This window comes from Ruditapes philippinarum, unplaced genomic scaffold (assembly GCF_026571515.1).
Source record: "Ruditapes philippinarum isolate M1 unplaced genomic scaffold, ASM2657151v2 ctg370_1_1_1_1, whole genome shotgun sequence".
NCBI lineage: Eukaryota > Metazoa > Mollusca > Bivalvia > Venerida > Veneridae > Ruditapes > Ruditapes philippinarum.
Window position 1 is genome coordinate 53,974 of NW_026852008.1, and position 24,379 is coordinate 78,352.

The 24,379-nt window shown below is 31.4% G+C and overlaps 1 protein-coding gene across 1 annotated transcript in view; it reads left to right on the forward strand.

The window, feature by feature from the left end:
• Positions 1-400: 400 nt before the first annotated feature.
• LOC132746213 (H(+)/Cl(-) exchange transporter 7-like) overlaps positions 401-24,379 on the forward strand; it is a 33,166-nt gene continuing 9,187 nt past the window's right edge. Inside the window, 18 exon segments of the mRNA XM_060735294.1 lie at positions 401-547; positions 6,439-6,561; positions 6,990-7,055; positions 7,590-7,722; positions 8,347-8,456; positions 10,335-10,562; positions 10,976-11,134; positions 12,770-12,880; positions 14,619-14,673; positions 14,994-15,054; positions 15,777-15,915; positions 16,562-16,655; positions 17,447-17,616; positions 18,470-18,521; positions 19,116-19,243; positions 19,717-19,802; positions 22,550-22,682; positions 23,330-23,407. Of these exon segments, the coding sequence (XP_060591277.1) occupies positions 458-547; positions 6,439-6,561; positions 6,990-7,055; positions 7,590-7,722; positions 8,347-8,456; positions 10,335-10,562; positions 10,976-11,134; positions 12,770-12,880; positions 14,619-14,673; positions 14,994-15,054; positions 15,777-15,915; positions 16,562-16,655; positions 17,447-17,616; positions 18,470-18,521; positions 19,116-19,243; positions 19,717-19,802; positions 22,550-22,682; positions 23,330-23,407 (2,016 nt within the window). The 5' untranslated portion in view covers positions 401-457.

Here is a 24,379-nt window from a genome sequence, read left to right on the forward strand (position 1 = left end):
GTTTTATTGCAGTTATAATACTTGAAAATCACATGAATGTTCAGAACTGTACGTTGTTCAAGTGGCCTTTCCGTTAGCGTAACTTTAAATGCAGTTTATCGTGATAACCACAAAATCACGTGACATTAGAAGTTACATTAATATGATAACATTATTTTAAACAGACAAGTAAATGTGATTGTACATATATCATTTATGAATGATAACATATATTGGATACATAGATCACCCTTTAACAATCAATCACATTTGATTGTTTCAGCACAACGGAAGGTTTTACAATATATCTCAGGTATTTTATTTTCAATTTCATTTAAACTAAATTAATGCATTCAAAATATTAAGTTTGTTTAAACCTAATTATTTACTCAACTGCAAAGAAACCGAAACGCTTTTATGTAACCACAGCGAGACTGTTTAACAAAACGAGTGTTGTTTTCATGCGAGAAATGTGATCATGACTGAACAAACTGGACTTGGACTCACGATTCGTGGAAGGAGTCTGAATATAATTCATCGATTACACTGTGAAAATTTAGTAACGCAGGTAACGCAGAATCCTGCAATTTTATTAAAATATTTCCAGGAGAGGGTTTGTCTTCTTAAGATCATTCGTGAGAATGGCGACCTACCTAGCGTGTTCAGAGGTTACTTTTGTTATTCGTCAATAAAACAATAACGTAAATATTTGTATATAATTATTAAATTTTTCTTGTTTTTATTTTTTTTATTTGTTATCCCTGAAACATTTGCAAAACTACTCGTGTCATATAACATTACTCTTAAATAAACAAATGAAATGTAACTCAAACAAGTTTTTACGAGGTAATGTCTCTCGTGCAGGATGCATCAAATCAACGCTGCATGGTTATCTTATTAAAAGGTAGATGAATTGTAATTTATTTCCTATCTTTAAGTATACATGTATGATATGACACTAGTTTTTAAACAAATGTCTAAGGTATATTGAATTTCAATACAATAAAGTTTTAAATGCATATTGTACTTTAAAATGTATACGGAACTCAAGTCGCCTTCAAAACCGTAGCCTTGTCAGGTCGACATTCTCAGGGATGATTTTAAAAAGTAAACATTCCTGAAATATTTGTAATGCTGGTTTTATTGCACAGATTCGGCGTTACTTTTGCACAATTCTTGCGTTATTTTCACACGCTACAAAATATGATTGGTTTCGGCACGGATCTTAAATTTATTGTATAAATCAGTGGTTTCGGTTATTTTTGTTTATAAATTTCGCAGTTTTTTAGATATTACTCATACTCGTGATTTCATTTTGTACAGCATTTTTTTTAGTTATGATTATATGGCAACTCGCCAGCTTTATACTGGTTGGAGAAACTACGAAACAGTCAATGTAGTTTGCTATATTCGACGTCACGTCACTGGCGGGATTTGAACCAACAATTGATATTTTGGTTATTATTAGTATTTCATATGCATGCACTCAGGTGTTTCAAAATATTGATATAATTATTTTACATTTTCATGTTCTATTGAGTTGTGTTGTTAAATTTAGTACGTCAACATGTATTATTCTAAGAAAACTTGTTATTGCATCCAGGATCTTTCTACTTGAAATACCCTGTTGAAAGAAAATTAATGCAGTATGACACATTTAACTTCAAGGATGATGTATTCACAATATAGCTTTAAGATATTAAATTTTTTTATGGTATTTTACTCGTATAAATGCGTAACCCTAGCATCTGTATAACATATCGTTAACGATGTTTACAAATGTTATCAGGGTCGATAATAGGTCGATATCAGGGTCAGGGCACTTACCCGTGCCTCCGTAAAAATGGTATTGCTCGGCCGTACATATACCATTTGCGTTATATAAACGTAGGCTACTGTACGTCTTCATTTTGGGTATGTGGTAAATACAATATTGTATTCGTGTAGGTTCATTTGTGAATTTATTGAATGCATTGATCCGGTAATGAACTTGTAACACTCATTCAATATACTCTCTATATATATTATGTATGTGTATATATATATCCCTGAAGTTATGAAATAAAGTTCAGGGGTGCGTTTCATAAAGAATCGTAAGTCTAAAACATAAGACTAAAGTTAGGACTGGATAAGATTGCACTTAGGAGCGTTTTCAAGAAAACTGTCTTAACTTCTTGTACTTAGGATTAGTCCTAACTTTTTTACTTAAGACAAAATCTTCCTAATGGAGATAAAAACATTCACTTGTTCCATATCCTGTAATATGTCATTGTCATGTTGAAATATTGTGTAGAATGGCGGATGATTAAATATAAAAGGCCTGTAAAATTGACAATTTAAACATTAATATTCTTTATGTATAACTAAGAATCTACTCATATCATTAATGTTAATTTGTAACCTTGAGCACTAACAATTTTTTTTTTTTCTTACATTCCTTTAAATTGTATACTTAAATTGTATACTTTCTTGAAAAAATACTCCATATTTTACTCAAATGTAAAATATCCTCTTAATATTTATGAGACAAATATCAATTCTGCAGTGAATTATTGTAGAATAATATGCTCCTAGTATAAATATTACTAACATAAGGCCGATAGCGGAGTTATTTATTACAAAGCATTTAAAAACAATTAACCATAGATCACATCATTTTACTGTACTGACAGTATACGTAAGAAAAAGATAATATCTCATTCTAACATGGTAATAAAAAAAGATAATCAATAAAAACATTTTAACATTACTAAGCATAGTTCTAAGTAGTTTATCTACGTCATTTATTTATATGACGTCATATCTGACTTTATTATTATGTGTATCTTTCTTTTTCATGCCATGCATAATTTTTATATCTAATCACTTGACTAGTCAGCCTTACTGTATCTGTTTATATAGGGGAATAATGTGAGGCGTGTTTGAATTTTATGAAATTTTAAAAATTACTGAATCTTGAAAATGAAACAAATCGCCAAACTAAGTCCGGCAAAGCCATATCAGTCACAATGTCAGTCATACACTATATGAGTAGTCATGATTTTCTTTACTAATTAATAAAACCTATCAATACACTGGTAACAAAATGAACATGTTTATTTTAACAAAAGTTTTATTTACCTTAAACATATTTAATTAAGTAATATCACAGTAACCAACACTTATTATAATTTCATATTAAATCAGTATAATTATAACAAAAATTTATTTAATATACAGTATTAATATCCTTTTTCTTCACTTATCCTTCATTTTAACATATATATATCGTTTACCAGAGAATAAAACAAGAGCTGCAATGATTTTTTCAGCACTTGTTTTTGCTATTTATCGACTTAAGACAAAAGTTAGAGGTGCCCTGAGGCAACCTATAGGAAAAGTCTTAGTTTAGTCTTAAAATTGTACTTAGGAACTTTTCTTTGAAACGCATTTATCACAGCTTATGCACTTACGTACTAAAATCTGGCTCTAAGATTCTTTATGAAACGCACCCCAGAGTTCAAACAATCCAGATATTGACCTAGTCTACAGTTAGATACAACTTATAAAAACTGTTTAATTCAGATCATCCCAAATAATGTGTTTCAATCGGTATATGTCATAATTAAGATAGAATATCCGTTAATATGATTAAGAGTTTGTTTTTTTTAGAAATGACAACTGTTTTTTTTATCTGAGTCCAGGGTAGCAAATTGGACGTCGTTTTGCCTACTCCCTGATATCATTATTCTTTACGGCAAATCTGTTCATAAGTGTGAAGAAATTCGAATCTGTCAGCAAACAGAGACATCCACGCTAGCTTCCATGCATACGTCTTGGTCGGTGCCATGCCTTGAACTTCTCTAAGAATGGCCTTGGAATATATGAATACTTAAGTAATAGTGTTCTTTTTTTCTCTTGTATTTACTTTTAGCTTCATTTTTAGCGTAAAAACAAAAACATAGCCATGACAATCATATTTCATTGGATTTTAGTTAACGCGGGGATAAAAGCCGTGTAAAAGCTATGATATTATGTACGGAATTTCCCGTGAAACGGAACATATTCATAATTTATCACGTGATAATAACAAAATGTAGGATGGCAATAATTCATTTTTTCTTCACTCTGGCTTTGCTTTCGACAAGAACAAAATGTTAACTAACCTAATTCAGTAAATGATAAACATATTTAAAATATATATATTTATGTTTTCAAAAGTCCTAAAATTATGTCCATGGTGAAATATTGCATAATAATTGTGTCAACCCTACTTTTCACCAGTTCTTGTGCTTATGAATACAACTCAACACAACATGCCGCTCTGCTAAAATGCAAGATTGCTGCCCCATCGTGAATTGTCTAATGAAAGCAACTTTTTTCTGTTGTTAAAATTCTGTCATTTTATCTCTCACAAATGATTGCACCATTATATCGATTGTATCTATAATAAAGATCACGGAAACCTTATGCTGAAACTTATTGATGAAACATGTATTCTTATAATTTTGTTTCATTGGACGTGGCGGTATATGACTGCATTCCTAATGAAATTACTTTAAAACAAAACATGATGTTCTTATTTTGCAAAAATGTTATTTAATGATGCAACAAATTTTATTTGATGTTTAAATTTACAAGCAATATTGTTTGTATATAGTAGGGCTAAAGCATATATATATAGCCTGGAACCTGTTGATAATCGATCTATTTACCCATATAATCACAACTGCATTTAAGAATTCAAATCTCCCTAATATTATTGAGTCCCCTACCGGTTACCGGAAGGTACTTTTAGGTAAACACCTCCGTCCGTCCGTCTGTCCGTCCTGTCTGTCATCTGTTCCGTCCGCAAACTAGATCCGCATAACTGAATAAGTACTGAAATATTTTTTAGAAACTTTATATGATAGATGGCAGTATGGAGATTAATTGCACGTCTTTTTCGTTTCTTCTATGTTGAAAATTCTGGTTGCCTATGGCAACACAATAGGCTAAATATGGCAATTTTACACATAAACTGGATCCAGTGATAACGCAAAATAGTACTGGATAATATTTTTATGAAAGCTTTACTGGGTAGGATGGCAGCTTGAGATTATGCACCGTCTTTTTCTTTTCTTCCTATGTTTTAAAATTCTGGTTGCTATAGGCAAACAAATAGGCTGGAATATATGAGCAAATTTTACACATAAACTGTATCAGGTGATAACGCAAAAGTACTGGAAATATTTTTATGAAACTTGACATATGGGTAGATGGCAGTCATTGAAATTATGCACGTTTTTTTCTTTCTTCCTATGTTTAAAATATCTGGTTGCAAAAAAAAAAAAAAAAAAAAATGGCAAACATAAAAGACATAAAAAAAATATGGCAAATTTAACACGCATCAAACGTGAATCATTGATTAACTCAAAAGTACTGGAAATATTTTATGAAACTTGACATATGGTAATAGCAGTCTTGAGATTATGCAATGCCTTATCTGTTTCTTCCTATTTTGAAAAAATATCAGTTGCCTGCAACAAATAGGCTCTAAAAACATGGCAAATATAACAATATTTTGTGATTAGTCAAAAAGAGCTGAACATTTTTATGAATTGCATCTTTAATTCAAGAGTTATCTCCTCTTTAAGAATTTTGCTTTTAAAATGGTATATATTTTGTAACAGGGATGTTTTCAAATATTAACTTTAGAGTGTCCTTCAGTCCGTCTGTCTGTCTGTTCATAAAAAACTGAATCCTGTGATCACTTTTTAAAGAGAACTTTTCCAACAAATTTTTTTAAAGTATGAGAAAAAATTGAAACATTAGTGAATGGCCAATGCCCTTCAGAATGTTGATGGGGTTCTATACCGGTAGGGGACTTATGGATTGCTTGCAATACTATGATAATTGCTTGTTTTGTATCATTTATTTTGATCCTTTTGCCATAATAATTACATGGCAAAACATCACTGATATATAGTTTTTAGCTTGGAATATACCGAATATCTTACAGACATGTCAAACAGGTTGAAGAATTAGGTCACGCCATTATATCGATGCACTTGTGAGAATCGCTCATTAGCCAAATTAGGGAAAGCCTTACCATCTTTATGTTAGATTAGATACTTTCAGTCAATTAGAAACATGTTTTAAATGTTTTAAAATGTAGCATAAATTTAGGAACTTTTAACAGACAATAAATGTACTTTTAATAAGAACACATTATTTATAAGTCTATTTATTATCTTCAACGTCTTACGGTATTGGAAACATGTTTTTGATCATTTTACTGCACAAAAATACATGTGAAAGATTTTCGTGACAGTGTTGTAAATGTTAACAATCAGTAGGTGACGTATTTTGCAAAAAATGTAAAGATTTGTAAATAGATCGATACAATGAATAGCACGATACAATGGGGGTTCCACTATATGTACATGTAATGCATTTACAAAATTTCCTTTTGTTATGTATTTTCTTCTCACATTACAGATAAACAATAGAGATGGCATAATTCCATCACAGAGTGAGGATGTGGAAGACGCAGTAAAACCTAAAGTGAAAATTGAGATGGATTTAAATGATACAGAACATGTTCTTGCTGGAACATATGAAGTATGACACTTTTATTAACTGTAACATTTTTTGTTGATGAGCATGAATTTGGACATTAAGATTCATCTCTTTTTCTAAATGATAGAAATAATGTGATTTAATAGAAATAATGTAATTTATTACAGCTTATATAACTTTTTATGAGATTACTGATGTTTACGGCACACTAACATAATTTAGGTCACATGGCGCCGAAACAGGAAAGATGATTTTGGCTAACCTCGGGTTTTACAAACACCAGGGGTCAAACCCACCTCACTTGCTGGAGCTAAGAGATACATGTGTGTTTCTTGAAAGGAAAATGTTATTATATCTAAATGATGTATTGATGTGCATAGAGAAAATGGAAAAATACTTTACATAAATTATATATTTTAAACAATCTTCCTAACAATCGTCATATTTGTTTTTTTCTTTTCACATTTCAGAGTCTTGATTATGATGTCTGTGAAAATGTGATACATAGAAGAGATGAATCTGGTCGAGGAACAAAAGTAATTTTTCAGAAAGACTGAATTTATTTTTAATAAGAAATGAATGCATATATTTTAATGATTACATATTATGTGAACAAATATTTGCAGTACATATTTTACATATTTTTCGATGTTTGAAATTTTTTTTAGAAGCATAATTATATACATATATAAAATTTCACTTAAGTGTAGTAACAACCTTAATAACAACATACATTACAGGATCTTTAACTTTATTTACTTAAATTTAAATGCATGCATGTGGAGTAGGAATTTACTCTCTTCTCTTAAAGATATGTGCACCCGTATAGTCTCTTGATTTAACACAAACTGATGGGATACAATATCTATTAATGCAATGCTAGCTATAAAGAAAACCTTAGACTCAACATCATTGATTGATCTGCATATTCCTATTTTAGTTCTTTAGTGATTATTTGTATAATAAAAAAGAAAGGATATCTCATGAAAATATAATTTGGAAAGTTTAAGATGAACTCCTTTTCATTGATGAAACTGCTTTTTATTATTATGTACATATAATTATTACAGTGGGTGATCAAAAGAGAAGTTGCGAGATGGGCTGTAATGGGAATGATAGGTATTGTCACAGGTCTTATTGCTTCCCTCATTGATGTGTGTGTCGAATACGCATCTGATCTCAAATTTACATATGTCAAGCAGTGTATCCTTGTTTATAAAACATATACATGTAACAATGATCTCAATAACTTCTATTTATGCTGTATACAGTAAACCAGTGCTTCATATTTCTTTTTCAGTTTGATAATACATGTACATGTATTAAAAAAGTGATCAATTAACTGTTTAATTTTGCATTGAAGTTAAAGAATGTTCTAAGGTTTTATCATTTGCATGAATTTTGTTATTAGTTTTCAGTGTAAGAAATAAGGATTTGGATCGACCAGGCTGGTCGGACTACCAGATTGGAATATTCACTAGCCTAAAAGTCTTTTCACTAGCACGACTCATTTGTTCAAAACAGTTGTTTATATTGCCTCTGAAAATACAGTAGCCTGGTCGGGCTTGTTACTGTGAAAAGTTTGTAGCCCGAGGAGAATTTTAGTAGTCAGGGGCTATAGGACTACTACTAATTTCAAACACTGAGTTTTATAACTAAAATCTTTCATCTGAGAAATTCTCGGCAAGTATTAATATTCTTAACATTCTGTAGCACTAGAAATGACAAAACATGAGATAACCTTTAAGAAGACAATAATACATTGTGTTTGAAAAACGTGAAATAATTATTTATAAAATTGCACATTTAGTCTTAACTGAGACATAGATGTAGATGATTGCGCTGAAAAGCATTGTCTAGTAAATCCATTTGTAGCATGGGTTGGTTTTAACGCATTAATTGTGATGGTTGGAGCTATCCTCACTGCTGTGTTTGCAGTAAGAATTTATTTATTTTCAATTTAAAGAGTTATTATCAACATTTTAGTAAATGCTTTAACAGAAATAAATGACTTTTTTATATGCAAACGTGGTTACTGTTTATATGGAAGTATTTTAAATGATAATTATTTTTTGAAAAAAAGGCGTTTTTATGCCCCCGCCATGTAATGGCCGGGGCATATAGTGTTACCCTGTTCCGTCATTCCGTCCTTCCATCCTTCCGTCCTTCCGTCATTCTGTCATTCCGTCATCATCAGTTTCCGTTCATTATCTTAAGAACGGTTGCACACATTCAAGTCAAATTTGACATATGGATATGTCATGAGAAAATACAGGTCAAGTTCGAATTTGGTCATGGTTCGATGATTTTTGGCAGAGTTATGCCCCTTTTACTTTGAAAATAATATGAAATTTCAGTTTCCGTTCATTATCTCCCCAATGGTACAACACATTCCACTCAAACTTGACATATGGATATATCATGAGAAAATACAGGTCAAGTTCGAATTTGGTCATGGTTCGGTGATTTTTGGCAGAGTTATGCCCCTTTTACTTTGAAAATAATATGAAATTTTCAGTTTCCGTTCATTATCTCCCCAACGGTACAACACATTCAACTCAAACTTGACATATGGATATGTCATGAGAAAATACAGGTCAAGTTCAAATTTGGTCGTGGTTCGATGATTTTTGGCAGAGTTATGCCCCTTTTACTTTGAAAATAATATGAAATTTTCAGTTTCCGTTCATTATCTCCCCAAAAGTACAACACATTCAACTCAAACTTGACATATGGATGCGTCGAAGGAATGCGCAGGTCAAGTTCAAATTTGGTCATGGTTCAATGATTTTTGGCAGAGTTAAGCCCCTTTCACTTTGAAAGTAATATGAAATTTTCAGTTTCCGTTTTTTATCTCCCCAATGGTACAACACATTCAACTCAAATTTGACATATGGATATGTTTTTGGAATGCCCAGGCCAAGTTCGAGTTTGGTCATGGTTCAATGATTTTTGGCAGAGTAATGCCCCTTTCACTTTGAAAATAATATGAAATTTACAGTTTCTGTTCATTATCTACCCAACAGTGTTACATATGCAACTTAAATTTGACATATGGATATGTCAAAGGAATGGGCAGGTCAAGTTGGAATTTGGTCATGGTTGATGATTTTTTGGCAGAGTTATGTCCCTTTCACTTTGAAAAATAATATAGATACATCTTAGGAATAAGCAGTTTAAGTTTGAATTTGGTTGTAGTTCAATGATTTAAGACAAACTTATCTTTCCTGAATGTTGGAAAAATTTTGAACTTTCACTTTCAGCACTCTTACTTTTAGTCATTATAACAAATATGCAATATGCTATTTTTAAAAGGTTTAGACTGAATAATTTCAGTGCCTTGAACATTGTATGAAAATGGTTTGTGTTAACATTGAAAAGTTTTAAGGGCTTTGAACTTAAAATGAAAAAAATAATTAAAGCACCATCTGAAATTTTGGCTGCATGCGGGGGCATCCGTGGCATGATGACACATTTCTAGTTTTATTATCTAAAGCGTATGTAAGCACCCATTGTTGACCCCCTTACATCATCCAACCCGGATGTAAAAGATGTGCCCGCGCAAATTTGACTGTTGGACGCAGATGCGTATCAATATTATATAATGTTTGATGTATGTGTAAAACGGAAATATCATTGTTAAAACAAGCATTATAGATGAGAACAAATGCTTGTCTTGTTACTATTTACAAGCTTGTACAATTGTTAGAAGAATATTATGATAACTATTTAACTGAACAGAAGGTAATTTATAATTATGACTAGTATATTTTACTGTCTGAAGGTTATGTTTATGCTGTATTTGTACTTTACAGCCTGTTGCTGCTGGAAGTGGTATCCCACAGATTAAATGTTTCCTCAATGGTGTTAAGGTGCCACATGTTGTACGTGTGAAGACATTGGTTGTGAAAGTTATAGGAGTTGTGTCAGCTGTAGCTGGGGGTCTTGCTGTGGGCAAGGAGGGACCAATGATCCACTCAGGGGCTGTGGTGGCAGCTGGTATCTCCCAGGGTAGATCATCATCATTTAAATTTGATCTTAAGGTAAATTGTCTCTCATTAGTAAAATTCATAGAAGTTCAAGGTAACTTTTTTTTTTATTTAGAAAAGTCATATAAGTTCCAAGTACATTTCAAGGAATTTTGTTTCTTATTAACAAAAATTCATATAAATTTCAGGTACATTTTATTTTTGTGCACATTTATTAATAATCATTTAAATAGTAGCCAAGTTTTAATAGACAGTTATTGGCAATGTTACTCATTACTAATACAGTTATGTTCTGACAGTCTTTATTTCCAACTTTTATTTTACCTATATTTTTACTTGATTTCATAGTTCTCAATTAGAGGGGGGATTTTTATTAAGCAATTTAGCAACTTCTCATGACTGCTTATTCAAAACAATACCATTATAATAATATTTGTAAATAAGGTTTGCCATGTTTTACTTTACAGTTATTTGAGTATTTCCGCACAGATACAGAGAAGCGTGATTTTGTATCCGGTGGGGCAGCAGCAGGTGTTTCTGCAGCTTTCGGGGCACCAGTAGGGGGAGTACTTTTCAGTCTGGAGGAAGGAGCAAGTTTTTGGAACCAATCTTTAACATGGAGGATTGTAAGTTTATATGAATCATTCTGATATAAATATGTAAAAAGTACAAAATTAATTCTTACCACACTTAATATCACAAATGGACTTGTCCATCTTTCAATCTAGACAAAATGTTCATCATTTTTGTGTCGCCTCTACGGAGTAGTGGCGACATATAGGGATCACTTCTCCGTCGTCTGTCTGTCCGAGCAAACATTTGATTATTATGAGCTTCATTCCGTAGTTAAATAAAGAACAAAAACTCATAAAATTCAAATTAAGAGCTATTTTTTTGTTTTTATGAGCTTATTTTGCTTATGGACGTTGGTCCAGGTGGTGTTTATGAGCTGATTTGCCTCATAAACATCAAAAGTTGGTACGTCCGTCTGTCCATCCGTCCGTCACAAAACTTGTCCGGACTACTCCTCATAAACTACTGGTGCAATTTCATCCAAACTTTACAGGAATGATCAGTACCAAGTCTAGTTGTGCATATTGTCAGCATTTTCCGATTCAATGATTTTTGTCAGAGTTATGGCCCTTTAATAATTTTTATTTTTAAAGCTTGTCCGGACTACTTCTCTTATACCATTAATGCAATTTCAATGAAACTTTACAGGATTGATCTGTAGCTCAAGTCCTTGCGCATATTGCATGTGTTTTCCGGTTGAATGATTTTTTGCCGAGTTATGGCCCTTTGATAAAAAGGGTTTTTTTCTGTGTGTTGCCAGATACACAAAAGCTTGTCAAGACTACTCCTCATAAACTACTGGTGCAATTTTATCCAAATTTTACAGGAATGATCAGTACGCAAGTCTAGTTGTGCATATTGTCAGCATTTTCCGGTTCAATGATTTTTGTCAGAGTTATGGCCCTTTAATAATTTTTATTTTTAAAGTTTGTTCGGACTACTTCTCTTATACCACTAATGCAAATTTCAATGAATCTTTACAGGATGATCTGTAGCTCAAGTCCTTGCGCATATTGCACGGGTTTTTTCTGGTTGAATGATTTTTTGGCAGAGTTTATGGCCTTTTGATAAAAAGGTGTTTTTTCTGTGTGTTGCCAGAATACGCAAAAGCTTGTCCGGACTACTCCTCATAAACTACTGGTGCAATTTTATCCAAACTTTACAGGAATGATCAGTACCAGTCTAGTTGTTGCACTGTCCCGTCTGTCTGTCCGTCTGTTACAAAATTTGTCCCAACATGAAATTGGCCATCACGAGGCGACACATGTGATTACTGATCGCTCTTGTTAAAAAGAAAAGTTTCAAAATGATTACTTACTGAATTGCAACAGTGCAGACTATACTCAGCTGGCACAGATGTATCTGCACTGGTTGCATGGGTAGATTCATGTGCTGCCAGTTGGTTAAAGTGACATTAATTGCTAGAGTTCATTAAACAGAGTTTAATGGACAATATATCTAACACAAAGTAGTTAACAAAAAGCAATGACTCAATAAATTTTAGAAATATTTTTTTACTGTTATGTATTAGTTTGATATTTTGATAAGCATTTCAAAATGTTATGTTGTCTTTGCTGTTATATATATAATAATGGACATTCTCCTTTAATTTATTGACCTTGATGTAGAGTATAAAGTGTCTTATTATTCTAAGTATGATGGATTGGTGATTTGATTTTTATTTTCAGTTCTTTGCATCTATGTTATCTACTGTAACATTAAACATAGTAGCTAGCTGTCGTAATGGTAACTGCCTAGACTTGTCATCACCTGGTCTTTTCAACTTTGGAAAATTCAATGTAAGGCAATAAGACTTAAAGCAGCATGCTCCAGATTTATGTTAATTTTCGTAAAAATTTTGAAAATGTATTTCAAAGTAAAATATTGTGAAGTTAACAAATAATGTAATTTACACATTGCAAACGGCACTAACAAGCAACGAAAATTGCCAAAAAAGAGGCCAAAATATACAAAACTACCTCTTACTGTGTTAGTAACGCAGTAAAATTATAGTGATTGATACTGCAAAATTCGTCATTAATCGCACATGACATGTAAATAATTAATTAGATTTTGAATCTTTTTACTTTTCTTAAGATATTAATACATTTGTCTAAAGATAGAATTTCTTGAAATATTTTGGCTCATCCGGAGGCGTGCAGCTTTAAACCTTAAGCTTTAACAATTAATATTATTGTATATGTAGGAATATTGATATCAAGGGGAATAAATCAGAAGATGCAACATTTTATTGATATTTGATAATATGCTGTTGACTGTGTGAATGTTACGAAGTCAATGCATTTAAAACAACCATCTTGAAATTAACCTAGGCATTTTATTTGTTAGATTTAGGTAATTTCTGTTTCCAGTTTATTTTTGTAAGAAATAAATGTCAATGCGCATGCTCAATTTTTTTTTTTTTTGATTTTAACATTTGTCTGTTAAGTGATTTGATATCACATGATTATTTTGATTAACATTATTTCCTGTTCAAACAATGACTAAGCTTTTGATTGTGTTGATTTACAAATAAGAAAGTTGACATGATGTCAGATATAATGTCAATTAACTGAATGACACTGAAAAAATACTTATCAGCTGAATGGACATGGATTTTTTTGTAAAGTAACCGTGATTATTATTCTGATTGTTTATAACAATATAACTGTTTATTACATGCTTTTCGGTGGTTTATAGAAATATATCAGTGATATAAAACTGGTAATTTCACTGTTTGAAACAGTGAAATTACCACTTTGATAATTTCACTGTTTTGAATTTAATCCCCATACGTTGTTTCAATGAAATACAAGCGTGCACAGTACTGGGTACCAACTTAATGACGTGACGTCGTAAATGACGTCACGTTGTATAATTATTTGGCGCGCTTTTCATTCAATATTTGGTTAAATGTCTTTTTAAAACGTTTCTTTGCATATAATAAAAAGAAAATTTGTTTAGTTTAGTGTAAGATCGAAATATATTTCACCTTGTGAACACCAAAAGTTTATATTTCACTCGTGGCTGCACCACTCGTGAAATATACCTTTTGGTGCTCACTCGGTGAAATATATTCCGATCTTACACTGAACTAAACAAATATCCTCTATATATCTAATCTGAAAGTTCACCAGCATTGGATTTGCAATCCAGGGGTCACTTGTTCGATCCTCAAATGAGGCAAAATTTCTCTGTGACAATTGATGTCTCAAGGTCATTTGTCTTTCACCCCAAATTCAGAAATCATATGGGATAAGTAGTCGGTCACTTTTGGAGAATTTGATTATTATCTGTAGCAGGTTTGATGTATCAACCGCTGAGATATGACAAAAACTGTGTTAAAATCAGCATTGATAGCAGAACATTTAAATGAACAAAATATGATCTCTTATCATACAATATAATCTAACAATACACTTTGAAGTTGTTATATACTTTTTTCTTTTTTTTCTGATTGATGTTTCTTTTGGTTTATTTGTTTTATATTTATATTGGTTTATTTTGTTATTACATGTATGTTTTTTAACCTTTCAGCAAACAAGTTATGGTGGAGTGGAGATTTTCATGTTTATTGTTATGGGTGTTATAGGTAAAAACATTGTTTTATTCCTTAATACAAATAAACATGCAGATATTGTATTGGTTTAAACAAAATTTATTTCTTCTTCAGTATTTTAAACAAAATTACAATACATAAATTCCATACAGGATTGAGTAGAAAGCTATCATATTGTATTTCATTGTAAGATAAAATATTTTATACATCTTTATTTTAAAGTAATAGTTGATTCTGTTTAAAATGCATTGGTAGTGTAGTTTGTAGGGTTTTTCTCTTTACAAACTGTTAATACAGGTATGTTCTTTTAAACTGTTTTAATATTCAATTGTGGTCACTTGCTTTATTTTCAGGAGGTTTACTAGGTGCCTTGTTCAACCATATTAACTATAAATTATCTTTATTTAGACTCAGGTATGTATAATATATAATTTTTATATTCTGAGTTCAGTAATATAGAGCAATAGTTTGTTTGACTGTTAGTGATCTTAAACATTCATTATATTACAACCTAAAAATTGATATACAGGTGATCCTCAAAGCTGCTTTTGTATCAGTATACAAGGATATATGATTTTTAACCATAAATCTTTGTTTTGCATGTGAAATCCAAATATATTTCACACAGTGAATGCCAAATTAGTATAAGAGCTGGTGTTCATGATTGAAATATAATTTGATCTTACATACAAATGAACAGTTTTCCATTTATTCCATGCTTTTTTGTGTTTTTCAGTCATTTTTTTGTTTACAAACTTTTGCAGCACAATGACATGCACTCTGATTCATGACATCAAGTCATGACATCACATAATTCATGTTGAAAAATAATTCTTTAAAGATTCACTGATCATTTTTAACATGATATGTAAAAATCTTCATGTGCTTATCGTAATCAAGCACATTTTGATTTTTACCTACCACAGAGTGTATTTCTGAAGATATTTCCACTTACTTATGATACACTGTTCTTATCTACATTCAAATATGGCCGGCTACTGTGAAAACTCCTTTAATAATTACAATGTGTATTTAGAAAAAAATAATTTCACTGTCTACAGAAAAACATGTTATAAAGACCCATATTTAGTAGAATTGAAAATATATATGAAGTGTATGACTACATATAATTTCAGATACATTCACTTTAAGTTTTTACGTGTTTTGGAAGCAATGATGGTTGCACTGATATCTGGGACTGTGTCATTTATTGTTATACTGAGCTGGAATGATTGCCAGCCTATGAGAGCTGAGCCTGCATCTTATCCTGTTAAGGTACGCATCATGTTATGTAAAAGTGTTTTCATATCTTGTATATTTATTATCTCATCAATTATATAAATTGTCATAAAATATGGAGGTCAACTTCTTTCCTTGTAATGGCATAGCCATACTATGTTTATATATGATTGTAAAATGTGACTGTAAAAATCATATTCTATAAAGGTTCCATATTCACTTGATGTACCAGTTTATATCATATCCTGTAAAGGTATACATCATATCCTGTAATGATTAACATCATATCCCATATCCATTTAATATTCTAGCATACATCATATCATTTAAAGGTAAACATCATTTCATGTAAATTATTGCCATATCCATTTCATATATACATCATATCCTTTAAAAGTCAAATTCAAATCCTGTTAACTTGTTTCATGAGATAATGATGAAGTTATATCATATTACAACATCATATCATATAAAAACATTTATTATAACATGAATACAAATCTTGTATTTAAACAAGTGTGATCCAAAATGACAGCATTACATACCAGTAACATGGACAAGTTGGATATAACTAAGGGATTAGAGGGGAAAAATATATTTATAATGAGAAACATCCATGAAAGATACAAAACTAACCTGAAACTTTAACCAAATTTTAATCAAATTTAATGATTAATTTCAGTTTTTCTGTACTGCTGGACAGTATAGTTCTACAGCTTGGTTGTTCTTTCAAACTCCAGAAGAAGGTGTCAAACATTTGTTCCATGATGCTGAAGGTAGGTTTCAGTTTGAATACAAAACAATACTTTTTTTTATGAAATTTTCTGCTTGACTTGTTTTTATGCTCTATGTGATTAAAGATCACCATATAAATTAATAGCTGTGACTCTGTTAAAAGGCAATATGATTTGTGCATTCAACAATAGTTTACTGGAATGAACTTTCTTATAATCACATTTTGTTAGTTTTGATTTAATTTTGTCAATGTTGTGTCAATTTAAGTAGAAGAATGTTCCCTGTTGTTCAATTTAACTACCGGTAGTTAAATATATAGTAGAGAATTTCAATTTTATTTGGTATAAAACCTGTAAACTGGTTCAAATTACAATCTTAAAAATCAAACTTAAAATTTATTCTTTAAAATTTAGTTATTTCAAATACCGGTACATTGTATATGTAATATTTGTTTACAGCGTTTTTTTTCTCTACTTTGGGAATGGTGCCGGTACCAGACTGATTGGGGGCAAAATGCGTTATTTTTACTTAAATTGGGAATTTTTTTATGCATTTTTTCAGCTACAAATAAGATTAGTCATCATGAATAAAGATAGCTAACAGCTTCCACTGTCCAGGTAGAACTAATGAGTAGAAATTTATATGAATATGTTGGATTTAAATAATTTCAGAGGAATCAGTTGGCCTTGTGGGAATTTGAACAGCCATTTAGGGAAATTAAACTTTGGAAATTGGGAATTTTAATGTCTATTTTCTATTAGGAACAGTACTGTTTTAGGGTAGTAGTTATATAAAGAAAAAAAAAAACACTGGTTACTTTATGACACTATAGGTACCTACAGTGTAGTGACATTGGTGCTGTATTGTCTGACATTCTTCTTCCTGGCTTGTTGGACGTATGGACTGTCTATACCTAGTGGATTATTTATACCAAGTTTACTGGTGGGTGCAGCATGGGGACGGCTGTTTGGACAATGTTTACAACTGATGTTCCCTAATGCTGTGAGTTGTCAATCAAATTAAAACTCATACAAATACTGATTTTAAATGAAAAGATTATTGTTTAGATGTATACTAAAAGTTAATAAAGATTTTCATGATTTTTTCGCATCATTTATATGTATTAGATATAAGCAGGGCTGCCAATTACCATGGATTTGCGGAAAACTCCTAGTTTTATGATCTACAGAACCATTTTTCAGATTGATTCAGAGAGAAAATTAATTTCATGGGATTAGACAATATTACAGTTTACTTTAGCAAATATTAGACAATCCTCTACCAATAAATTCATGAAAGTTTATAATTGTATTTGACTATCAGTACGGCTTGGATTTTATTATTATCTCATTATTATTGTAAACCTTTTAAAGAAGTGACTGCTATTTGAAAATATTTACGAACCATACTACCTGCAAGTTCTCTTAATTGTCATAGAAAATTTACAAAAAATGTTGAGGAAAAAAAGAAGTGAAGCACTTGCAGATCAACTGAACTTTCAGAGCTTTTGAAAAATGCACTCCTTGGTCACAGAACCCATGAATTTCGACTTTACCTGTTGGCAGCCTTGTTTTTTCTTATGTTATATAAGGTCACTTACTGAAATTTGTTTAATAATTTTCTCAATTACATTATATATTGCTATATAAATAAAGGGAAAACATTGTCTAGTGGTTAAGATTTCTTCATTTCAGACTTTACTATAGTCATGAAAATGTTTCATATGATGCCAGTTCTGGTTTGTCATAAATGTGCCAAAAGAAGTTGAAAGGACTTGTTTTACAATGTAACTTATGAATTTATTTGAACTAGTACAATTGTATATAAATGATGTATTCTTTCATGGTTATTGTAGGAATGGCTAGATTCTGGAAAGTATGCACTGATTGGAGCTGCTGCCCAGCTAGGTATGGTTAGATAAATAATGTATTACATTGCTATGATAACATTTGAAAGAATTATGCTGTTGAAGGCCGATCTTCATATGGAATTTATTGCATTTATATCAATTAATATTTGAGAGATCTTTTAAAAGTAGTTTGTTAATTATCCTAGCCTATTGTATCATTTAGAAACATTTTTAAATGGAATTTGTCTTTGGCAATCATTGATATTTATTTATGTTTGTTAGGTAGGTGCTTTAGAAACACATATATATTTGTTGCCAAGGGTATTGTATTCAGTATATTAGTTGCGTCATGACAAAACCAACATAGTGTGTTTGAGACCAGCATGAATCCAGACCAGCCTGCGCATCCACGCAGTCTGATCAGGATCCATGCTGTTCGCTTACCAACTCTGTTACAAGTAGAGAAACTGATAGCGAACAGCATGGATCCTGAACAGACTGCGGGGATGCGCAGGCTGGTCTGGATCCAGGCTGGTTGCAAACGCACTATGTTGGTTTTGTCATGACGCGGCTCAATTATGATTTCTTTGATCAGCTTAAATAAGTTCTAATTACATGTAGAATATGAAGAATGATGAATTGTTAATTTTAGGTGGAATAGTTCGTATGACAATAAGTTTGACTGTGATTATTATAGAAGCTACAGGAAATATAACATTTGGTTTACCTGTAATGGTGGTACTTATGGTATCCAAGTGGATTGGTGATCTCTTTAATGAGGTATGTGTATCTGTTGAATTATGTTTTAAGCTATAATACTATCTTTACGATAAATGACCTAGTTATAAGGCAAAGATTTATAGATGAGCTTTTCGAAAGCCACTAATACTCATTCATATTAAAATTTAAAACATTTAAAAATATTTGGTGTTTGTTAATTTTACGTGATTTTCAAAGAATACTGGGACTATCCTTCTTATCTGGCATAATACTTGATAAAGGCTGCCAGTTTGATTCTGCTAGATACCATGAATTTTTCCAATGAAGATATCCAGCTAACTTGTAAGAAGTTGCAGGTTCTACCTTGATGCTATTCTGTAAGTACAATAAAGCATGGCTATGTATCTCGGGTCTACCTCTACCTGTAAAACCTGAAAGTTGCCATTTGATCTTAGCTGGAAAAAAATTATATAGACATTTAGACATAGGTGTATTATTTAATATCTTCAAATTTTTCATTTGATATGTTTCAGGGTATATATGATATGCACATACATCTTCAAGGTGTTCCACTGTTAGGCTGGGAACCACCAGTACTTTCTTCAAACATCTCAGCCAAGTAAGCATTTCTTTATTTTTTTTATTAGTGAATTGAAGTATAGTAGGAGATATTTTTAGCCATTTTTAATGAATTGATTTATTTATGAATCTTATTTTTTTTGTCGACCATACTATGTAATGTTGGTATCAGTTGTAAGGAAATTTCATTATTAGTTTATTTGCTTCATGCCAGTAGTTAAACGCAAATGGTTTAATAACAAAACAAAATTATTTGTTAGGAGTTTTACTTAACTAGTGACTGAACACAGTTACTTCCCCTCCCCTGTAACCACATGTTACAGTTTTTGGTTGTAGTCTCTTTTTAAGATAATTATTAAATTCTTTTATATTAGATATGTAAAACCAGTATGACATTTCTATATAAATCCTTGGTATCCAAGATGTTATGTTGGCAATTAACTGTTTATAGATTGCATGAGCCATGTTAAATACATGTTGAGATACATATTTTGAGATATTTATTGCTATGCCATTCAGCAATCCAGTTTAGTGTTTTAATTCATACTCTTCATTTAATTCAATAAATACAATGTTTGTGACATATTTTTATAACACTCTGTGCAGTATCTTAGAAAACAAAGCTTTGACTGTGTCAGCACTTTAAACTTTTATGTTTCTAAGGTAATTTTGAATGCATGCATATAGCATGCTTTTGTAAGTATAAAGGTGTGAAGTGTTTTTAAAGTTTGATAATTGTAATATACTGAGTTTGTTGTGCCATGCTAACATTTTTCAGACTAGCACTTAGGGTATATAGTTCAGTAATGATGGCATGTATGCTATCCAAATAGATGTTCCTTGAAGCTAAAAGGGGTGTTTGTGGCCAAAGTGGTTAAGGTTATTGACTTCAAATCACCTGCCCCTAATCTCTGTGGGTTTTTATCCTGCCAGGGACTTTGAAATCTTACATATGAGGGAGCTTTCTAGCTACAAGCCTATGGAATGTCAGAATGTAGTTCCATTTAAATTTATAATTAGTAGTCATAGTAACTTTTGTTATAAATGTAGTCATTATTGTTTAACATTAAAGTCACCATTACTATAACAGTATTGCTTTGATTATAAAAGTCTTGTTGCCATTGATGCAAAATTCATTATATCATTGTTGCCATTGTTGTTATTTGTATAAAATCAATTTCGCAATAGATACAATAGTTATGTTGCCTTTGATACAAAGTTAATGTTGAAATTGGTATAACATTCATTGGTGTAAAAACATATGATCATTGCCACAGAAATCTGATCCTTTTGTACAACTGATGCATGTCATCATGGGCGTAAAATAAATTTTGCCTTTGGTACAAAGCTCATATTGCCATTTGCCATATATTTATATTGTCTGGTATAAAATCATTTAGCCATTGCAACAAAATAATTTTGTCATCAATTGGTCATTGTTGTCACATGTTCACAGATATTTTGCCATTGAAAAAGTTGTATTGGCATTGATGCACCTTGTACAAAATTCATATGACTATTTATACTACATCATTTGCATTGGTACAAAAATCAACAGTGCCAATGCTTTAAACATAAGATGCTATTTGTTGGTACATTCATAATGCTGCCATTGGTGCCATTTGTACAATATTTATATCACCATACATACAAAAGTTGTATTAATATTTTTCTCTATAATTGACATTTTCTTGTGTTACATTAGTGTAAAATCCAGTTCACCCACATGTTATTGTGCAAAAATCAGATTGCCATGCCTACTTTACATATTTTTGCCTTTAGAAAAAAAATATAGATACTGACTTACAGCTTGTAACGAATAAAGAAGGATTTGAAACCTTGTCAGAAAGAATATTTGATATTGTCCCATGAAAACAATCTGTTTACAATAATGGTGACTCTTTCCTTTGAAGTTCTTTGATGTTGTTTTATGTCACTGTATTTGACTTTTAAAGAAACATCAAACAGAAAATATATTCATATTTATAACCAACATCTGGTGTGAGTGAGATTTTTCATAAATCCAGACTTATTTTATTGACAGCTAATGTAGATTAACAGAATAAAAATAGACATTTGTAGAGGAATGTGACATGAAACAAAATGTCCATGAATTTCATCAGTCTGTTCTATTGGCATTTCTTAAAATGTTTAAGATTAAATAATGTTCTAGGTGGCACATAGTTTGATTGTGGTAAAGCCTTAAAATGTATTCTTGGGTAACAGTTTTATTAATAAAGAAAAAAACACTGCTTTTTCTTTACATAAAAGATATATTGCAAAAGGGAAATATATTATCTCAAATCAAAGTCAGTATTTCAGACCATTTATTTTTGCATTAGTTGTTTGTAATTGTTATAAAAGAAAATCTCAGTTTACTGGGTAGATAACATTAACATTATTTCATAAAGTTTCCTTTTTTTATTGCCAAAAATTGGTGTAAATATTTAAATCAATGCTTCCTTCAATTTATGTTTTAAGCGTTAAAAGATGATCTTTAAACTATTTGAGCCGTGCCATGACAAAACCAACATAGTGCGTTTGCGACCAGCATGGATCCAGACTAGCCTGCGCATCCGCGCAGTCTGATCAGGATCAATGCTGTTCGCTTACAGACCCTATTACTAGTAGAGAAACTGATAGCGAACAGCATGGATCCTGATCAGACTGCACGGATGTGCAGGCTGGTCTGGATCCGTGCTGGTCGCAAATGCATTATGTTGGTTTTGTCATGGTGGGGCTCATTATTAGATTTGAGTTTTTACTAATATTTATCATATTTAACAGAGAAGTGATGAGTCATCCTGTAACAGTATTAAGGAAGTGTGAGAAGGTGGGGCGTATTGTGGACATTCTCAAAGCTGAATCTCATAATGGTTTTCCTGTAGTACAGGACTTTGATCCAGATAGTGTTCAAAATGTAAGACAAGTCATTGTATTTTCTTTGTTTAAACCAAAATGCTATCAATGTTGTTTTTGTTTTTGAGATAGACTTATAGCCTTTTCCCTGTTAAATATTTCTTATGGACGTGTCCAGGTTTAATTTTTAAATTGTCCATTAGGTAATGTAAGGTATATCATTATTAAAATACATGTACTTTATAATCCAAAACTTTAATAGAATCTGGGCTTTACTGGTAGCATCACTTGGTAGCATGAACCTTCTAGTTTTAATCTTAACTGTTAAATTTTTTAAATTTTATTTACTTAATATAAAGAATTACTTCAGTTCTGCTTCTACTTGGTAAAAGTTTTATTTCATTACTGAAAAAATCTTGTTCATAATTTTTTATAAAAAACTGAAACATCTAGGTTGTTTTGTATATATTTTGTAAGCATTGGTATGTACTGTACCCTTGCCAGTGCTTAAAGTGTAATGTTGATATTGAAGATTAGCAATGATATTGAATATTAAAAATCAAGATAATTTCTTTAGGTTGTGTTACAATTTTATCTCAATAATAACATTGATTACCTTTTGTATGATGCAACTTTCTTGTAGCAGAATCATCTTATGTGTTCCTGTTAATAATTGGTGAAAATAAAAGATTTTTATTATTACTATAGCAAGATGGTGTTCAAACATTTGGTACATTCCGTGGTGTGGTACTTAGGGACCAACTTATTGTACTTCTTAAATTAAAGGTAAAAAAAACAACTTTATACTCTCTACAAATTAGACCTTTCTTTATGTTTCATTCCATTTATGTTTCAGTATTGAAGCTATTATGTAACATTTGTGACAGACTAGTAAATAAGTGTTCAAATTGAACTTCTTGTTGCCATTATATAACAGAATGACTTGTAAAATATTTTTGAAATGGCTTTATATGATGTGCTTATTATGCTCACTCCAAAAATAAATCCTCTATTTTGTTATACCCCCAAAAACGAAGTTTGGGGGGGTATATAGGAGTCACCCGGTGGTCGGTTGGTCGGTCGGGCGGTCGGTCGGTCGGTCGGTCCAGACGTCCGTTGCATTTTCCTTGTCCGGACCATAACTTGAAGACTAATGGTTGGAATTCAATATAACTACATACAATGGTCAAGCACATTGAGAGGAAGTGCAGTGCACAAGAACCATAACTCTATCTTGACTAATTACAGAGTTATTGCCCTTTGTTACTTTTCCTTGTCCGGAGCATAACTTGAAAACTACTGGTTGGAATTCAAAACAACTTCATACAATTGTCAAACACAATAAGGGGAAGTGCAGTACACAAGAACCATAACTCTATCTTAAGTAATTACAGAGTTATTGCCCTTTGTTACTTTTCCATTGCTTTCTTTTGTCCTGACCATAACTTGAAGACTAATGGTTGGAATTCAATATAACTTCATACAATGGTCAAGCACATTGAGAGGAAGTGCAGTGCACAAGAACCATAACTCTATTTTGACTAATTACAGAGTTATTGCCCTTTGTTACTTTTCCTTGTCCGGGGCATAACTTGAAAACTACTGGTTGGAATTAAAAACAACTTCATACAATTGTCAAACACAGTAAGGGGAAGTGCAGTGCATAAGAACCATAACTCTATCTAAAGTAATTACAGAGTTATTGCCTTTTGTAACTTTTCCATTGCTTTCTTTTGTCCGGAGTATAACTTGAAGACT